Source organism: Octopus bimaculoides, chromosome 22 (assembly GCF_001194135.2).
Source record: "Octopus bimaculoides isolate UCB-OBI-ISO-001 chromosome 22, ASM119413v2, whole genome shotgun sequence".
Lineage (NCBI taxonomy): Eukaryota > Metazoa > Mollusca > Cephalopoda > Octopoda > Octopodidae > Octopus > Octopus bimaculoides.
In genome coordinates this window covers 28,480,642-28,487,762 of record NC_069002.1, presented here as the reverse complement: position 1 = coordinate 28,487,762, position 7,121 = coordinate 28,480,642, and the positions used below count along the sequence as shown (strand labels likewise).

General features: G+C 36.2%; 1 protein-coding gene across 3 annotated transcripts in view; it reads right to left on the bottom strand.

The window, feature by feature from the left end:
* The window catches only part of LOC106878540 (uncharacterized), a 269,894-nt gene that overhangs the window by 88,863 nt on the left and 173,910 nt on the right, over positions 1-7,121 (bottom strand). For 2 of the 3 annotated variants that reach the window (XM_052975863.1, XM_052975864.1), the window contains one exon: positions 6,086-7,121. This exon is cut by the window's right edge and continues 1,357 nt beyond it. In XM_052975863.1, the coding sequence (XP_052831823.1) occupies positions 6,461-7,121 (661 nt within the window). In that variant the 3' untranslated portion in view covers positions 6,086-6,460. Of the gene's footprint in view, positions 1-6,085 lie in introns of those variants that run through there. The other variant, XM_052975865.1, reaches the window with a different exon arrangement.

Genomic DNA, 7,121 nt, shown 5'->3' with positions numbered 1-7,121 from the left:
TATATATATATATATGCGTGTTTGTCCCCCCAACATCGCTTGACAACCGATGCTGGTGTGTTTACGTCCCCGTAACTTAGCGGTTCGGCAAAAGAGACCGATAGAATAAGTACTAGGCTTACAAAGAATAAGTCTTGGGGACCATTTGCTCGACTAAAGGCGGTGCTCCAGCATGGCCACAGTCAAATGACTGAAACAAGTAAATGAGTAACGAAGACGTAAGCGAATCAAAACCGATTGTCAAGCGGTGCGTGGACACACACGCACGCCGGACTTCTTTCTGTTTCTGTGTACCATTCACAAGGCTTTATAGTCCAGTGCTCCGCAACCGGTAACCTGAGTATAAGTTTTTTTCCTATACTTTAGATCAGGTGTACCGCGAGGAAAAAAAAGATGTTGCGAAGCACTACTTCAGTCAACCTGGAGCAATAGCAGAAGACCTTTGCCCAGCGTGCAACGCAGTAGGACTAAACCTGGAACATTGCGACTGACAAGCAAATCTCTTGCCACTCGTCCATGCCAGCGCCTATCATATCCACTTAATAAAAACGAAAATACTGTTTTACCTCGATTTCTGTTTTTCTCAACACAAAACATATTTCCAATAAATCAGTTTAACCTACATTTATAAAAAGTCTGAATTCACTTAGTGAAATGTTATGAACAGCTACATTATTCTTATTTACATATTATGCATATTAAAGTTATTAACAACTATATAATATTCGTAATGTGACTTTGAAATGTCAAATAAATCATTAGGGCCTTGTTTTACTCATTGTTATAATGTCTCACAAGATGTTTAGTTGTTATTATTAAGTTTTTAGTGTGATAATGTGCACTATATTTTGAATAGATATTTTGCTTTAAAAAAAAAAAAGCAGTAGAAGTTCGAAAGTTCAGGGAAGCGTGCGTGGTATTTCTGCCTGTCTTTCTCTACCTAACTCTGTGTCTCACACAGATTCTCATTCTTTCTACGTTTTTATTGTTAAAAAGAACCTAATTATATAGCGTTATCTGTCTACGAATATTTTATATACATACATACATATATATATATATATATATATATATATATATATATATATATATATATATATATATATATAAGCGCAGACATGGCTGCGTGATAAGGAGCTTGCTTCCAAACCACATGGTTCTGGGTTTAGTCTCACTGCGTAAGTACCTTGGGCAAATATCTTCTACTGTAGCTGCGGGCTTTGCGAGTGAATCTGGTAGACAGAAACTGAAAAGCCTGTCGTATATATATATATATTTATATATATATATATATATATGTATATATATATAATGTTTGTGTGTCTGTGTTTGTAACCCCCACCATCGTTTGACAACCAATGCTGATGTGTTTACGTCCCCGTAAATTAGCGGTTCGGTAAAAGGGACCGATAGAATAAGTACTAGGCTTACAAAGAATAAGTTCTGGGGTCCATTTCTTCGACTAAAGTAGATAAAATTACGTATAATAATGACTGCGAATTTTGGCATGAAACCAGCAATTTCGGGGAATTAGTGGGGAGGGGGAGTCGATTGCATCGACCTCAGTGTTCAACTGGTACTTAATTTATCGACTCAGAAAGGATGAAAGACAAGGTCAACCTCGGCGGAATTTGAACTCCGAACGTAAAGACGGACGAAATTTTGCTAAGTATTTTCCCCCGCGTGCCAACGATTTGTAAGGAATCCACCAGTAGAAACTACACCAAATCTAAGACAGTGGAGCAAGATGTGGTTCTCTAACCCGTTCGGATCCGCTCAAAGGCTCTAATTTATGCCGTCATAGAAAGCGAATGCACAAATTGGTATACAGTACATGCATAAGTATATTGTATGCATGCCCGTGTGTATGTGTGTGTTGGATATGTGTTTTCAATTTTTCTGTCTGTCTTTTAACTTATTTCGGTCATTGAAATGCCACCTTGAAGGGGTTTTAGACGAACAAATCGACCCCGACGCACTTATTGATTATGCCTGGTACTTTTTCTATCTATTTTAACGAACCGCTAAGTGATGGAAGCACACATCAGCAGCGGTTATGAATCACACACAAATATATATTTATATACAGGACAGTGTTCTATCAGTTTCCATCTACCAAATCATGCTTTAGTTGGCCCGTGGCTACAATAGAAAACACCTGCCCGAGGTGCCATGCAATGGGACTGAACTCAAAACCGTGTAGTTGGGAAGTAAAGTTTCTACCACACAGCCACGCTTGCGCCTATATGCATAAAGCATGTAGGTTGTATGTGTATGTATATAATATTAACATAATTTCGTTGAATATGTATAAATTTACACCATTAGAAAGACTAATATTTCTCACCTTAAATCAGATGTGCTCAGTAAGCTAGATTTTCACACAAAAAATGATAATAATGATAATAATAATAATAATAATAATAATAATAATAATAACAGCTATACTTTTTATAAGGCACAGAGTTTTTATCTTGCTGTGGCCTTCGTTAATTTCTTTTTTATTGAGTATAACGCAATTAATAGGTGTATATGTATTTGTATACTTGTGTATATAAACATACATATATGCATAAATATAAATGTATATGAATACATTTGCATATATTCAATTACTGAGATGTGTAGTGTATGTATATGATATGTGCATATCAGTGTTATATATATAAATTTTTCACATGTATATTATGTACGTATGTGCATATGTGTGTGTGTGAATATATATGTATATATATATATATATATTTACATAAATGCGTGTGTGTTTCGTATGCATATTATATACGTATGTACATGTTTTTGTGTATGTATATAATAGATATATATGTTTATTTCGTTCGGGCACATAGCGATAGTAATAATCTGATGTTAGAACTCAATACATGTATGCTTCAGAAAGAAGCGTTAGTTGAGTACAGAGCGTAATAAAACATAAGTAAATGACAGAAGATCAAGAAATTATGTAATATAAAGTAATATGTTCATAGACACACACACGTGAGAGTGAGAGTTTGTGTGTGTAACTGCTGAAAGAAAAATGAGGTAATGAAAGTATATTTAATGTAACGTGCGCTTCGTAAGAAAAGGAGAAAGGAGGCAAGGATAAGAATTTTAAAAAATATTAGTGATGAAAGAAATATTAGAATATGTTGACGAATGTTAAGACTGACCGGAAGTTAGAGATGACGATTAGTTAAAGGGACAGTAAGAAGTTTCAAACGGAAAAGAACAATAGAAGAGGTAATTATAGAACATTGCTTGATAGTGTCTGTTTGTGTACCTGTGTTCTGTTAAAGCTATGTCTGTGTTTTCGCGAGGGGCGTACTCCGTATTTGTTTCTCGTGACATTATAGTATGGCTTGAAGACGCAGTTATGGTTGGTTGTCTGGTCAAGAAGCACGCTTTGCAGCCACGAGGTTTCGGGTTCATTCACACCCAGTGGCACCTTGGGCAAATATCTTCATATATATAGACCCCCCCCCCCCCGGGGCTGAACAATGTATTTGTGAATGAACTTGAGAGACGAAAACTGTGCGGAAACCCGTTGTGCGTGTGCGTGTGTATATATATATATATATATATGTATGTGTGTGTATATATATATATATGTATGTGTGTGTATATATATATATGTATGTATGTGTGTGTGTGTATATATATATGTATGTGTATATATATATATATATGTGTGTGTGTGTCCTCCCTCACTACAGCTTTACAAATGTTGTTCGTTTGTTTACGTTCCTGTCATATAGCGGTTCGACAAAAGAGAATCGATAGAATGTTCCATACTTAAAAAATAAATACAGGGTTGATTTGTTCGACTAAACATTTCAAGTCGGTGCTCCAGCGGTTATCTTTGTGGCAGTCTTGGTGTGTATGTGTTTGTGTTTGTGTGCTTGTGCGCGTGTTTATCTACACGCGCATGTTTATCTACACGCGCATGTTCTATATTTAACCCTAATCATGGTAATGGCTAATACAACATACTGTTCACACAACAATTTAAAGAATAAATTCAAAAGAAATGAACAAACCTTATTCATCAAATCAAATATTATTGTATTCCTTGTCCATTCTGCAGAGGTCGACTTTGCTTTCCACCCTCTTGAAAGTCGATAAAATGAATACCAGTTCAGTACTGGGATCGATGTAATTGGTTAACCCCCTCGCCCGAACTTTCAAGCCTTTCGCCTATAGTAGAGAGGATTGTATTCCTCACCTCTTTTCCAGCGGATTAATATATTTCAGATTACTTATTAATTCCCAATTATCGAAGAATTTTTCAGAAATATCAATACCATTTGATATTTTGTCAGTCTAGTTTCTATCGCAATGTAATTAGCAGTAAAATCGTATAAAGTATATAATGAAGATATTTCCTGAATATCTATATGCGTGGCTGTGTAGTAAGAAGTTTATTTCCCAACCGCATGGTTCCGGGTTCAGTCCCGCTGCGTGGTACCTTGAGCAAGTGTCTTCTACTATAGCCTCGGGTTAAAAACCGAAAGAAGCCTGTCTTGTGTAATGGTATGTTTACATTCCCGTAACATAGCGATTCGGCAAAAGAAAAAAGACTGATAGAATAAGCATCAGGCCTTTAAAAATGTTAATAGTGGGGTTGATTCCTTCGGCTAAAATTCTTCAAGGAGGTGCTCCAGCATGGCCGCAGTCTGATGACTCAAGCAAGTAAAAGAAATATTAATATTATGTATTATATTTGTAACAGTTTTCATATAAAATAGCTTTTATACAGATTTTCTTTTTAGTTTATACTTTCACCTAAAAGAAAACCATCTCAAGGAAATTAAATGAAACTAACAATAGTTCAAATTTAGACACAAGGTCAGTGATTTTGGACTACAATGCATGACTGGTGCTTTGTTTTATCAATCCCGAAAAGTTGAAACGTTAAGTTGACATCAGTTAACATCGGTGTTGTTTGAAGTCTGAATGCAAACCAGTCAGAATATCGCAAAGCGCCTATTTTTGTAGAAGACGCTCTGCCAATGCAGTGTTTTTGCAAAACAGCCATAATGGTTCCTGAATTAGATACAAAACCAGCAATTTGCAGAGGTGAGGTTTATTTGGTGGTGTCGACACTCGGTGCTGGCACTTTATTTCGTTGAATCTGGAAGAACGAAAGGCAAATCTCACCTCGGTGGAATTTGGACTCAGAACGAGAGGAAATACTGCAAAGCATTTTTCCGAAGCGGGGTTCTCCGTAATCCTAGGATTCCGCAAAAGGTTCCTAGGGGTTCCGCGAGAAAGAGTGTAATAAGCTAATGCTAATTTCATGATCTTAGTATTACTTTACAAGCACAACATATTATTGATTATTGTAATATAGACATCATCCTATCTAACCTATTATGTTATATAAAAAAAAAAAATAATAATAATAACCACACGCACACACATATATATATGATATTTACCACGTGAACTACGATGGATGAAAAAATATGAGAAAGATACAGTATATAATTATTTCTTTTTTTTTGTGCAGGAGTGGGGGGGGGTCCTTGAGACATGTAATTTATTTTAAGGGTTAACCAAGGGTAGAAAGGTTGAGAAACACTGCCCTAACGATTCCACCAATCCAACACCGTACAATAACCCTTTCTACTTTAGACCCAATGTCAGTAAATTTCAGTGGTGGGGGGGGGGGATTAAGCGGATTACATCGAGCCTAATGCTAAACTGTAATTCATTTTATTAACTGTAAGAGGATGAAACGCAAAGTCGGCTTTGGCAGCATTTGGACTCAGAACGGAAAGACGGATGAAATGCCGCTAAGCATTCTGTCCGGCATGTTAACAGTTCACCAGATCGCGCCGCCTCTGGATAACCAGTTGTAATGAGTGTGGATGTATGTCACTACTTTACGTCACAGTATTTCAGGTTATGTTTTATTTTATTAGTAACAAATATATCAATAATTGAAAGCTGGAGCAAACAAGAAAAAAAAAATCATGCAAAAATGCGATAATGCAAACACATGAAGAACTAAATAGATGTTCCAAACCAAAATTCGGGGGCAGTTTAAGCTTGGTGAAGGGAAGAAAAATCAATAATGTGAAAATATTTTTTAATAAATATTCTTTATTTTTAATTATCAACATAACTAATTAACAAGACATGTTTGTTTGTAAATATAACACAGATGTATTTCCAAGTTTAATTTGCAACCCTCGAATTTTGTGTATTGGTAAAATTTCGTTTAACTGCCTTTGTCTGAGCACCCAGCATTTATATACATTTTTCCTTTCTCCCATAACATAGGATTTTGGTTTAATTTTAAAAAAAATAAACAGAAAGAAATTTCATGTGGAGAAAAATATATTAAAACAAAATCACATTAAAAATGCATGCAAGCGGTACATGCGGGTTAGTGTTCGGTAGACATCACAGGGGGTAAAAGCAGAACCATGATGGACATAATTGGATGAGTAGCGATTCATACTTGGCTACACAACCGACCATGTTCTGACTGGCATGATGACGTAGCGTGCAAGGACGTCACCCAAGAATTAGCGGAATTACGACGAAGAACTTCAGCGTTTTTTGCAACGAAATAAACCTGTCTTGGTAAGGACTTACTGTTGGCATCATTTGGCACGATATCAGGTCTGTTGAGGTGACCATTCTGAAGAGGCATGACATCATTAACCAGAGATGTAGACGCGTGTCGAATTTTTTCCGTCGAATAAGGATATTTAAATGTACTAAAGTTTTTCTTGTCCTTCTCCAGTAAGGAGATCTTTTCTGACTTACGAACCGAAGCAGCGCTATTATCGGTTGGTTGCACAACAGCACCGTTCAGCTTGCTCTTATAAACTTCGTTGTTATTGTTGTTATTACTGCTAACCACACCAGTAGATGTGTTTCGTTTACTGGTGTTATTAGCACTATTCATTTTATTGTTTGATGAACGATCAACTTTTTGCTGATTGTCATTAGCAATTCCGTTTAAGTGGACATTTTCTTCCTCTTGGACGGCATGTAAATGACTATCAGGCTGAGGAGTTAAACAATTTCGATTGAAATATTGGTCACATTTGTTCCGCAAATCCATTTTATAGTCATGAGATAAGCTGCCATCTCTTGACTCCAAAGCT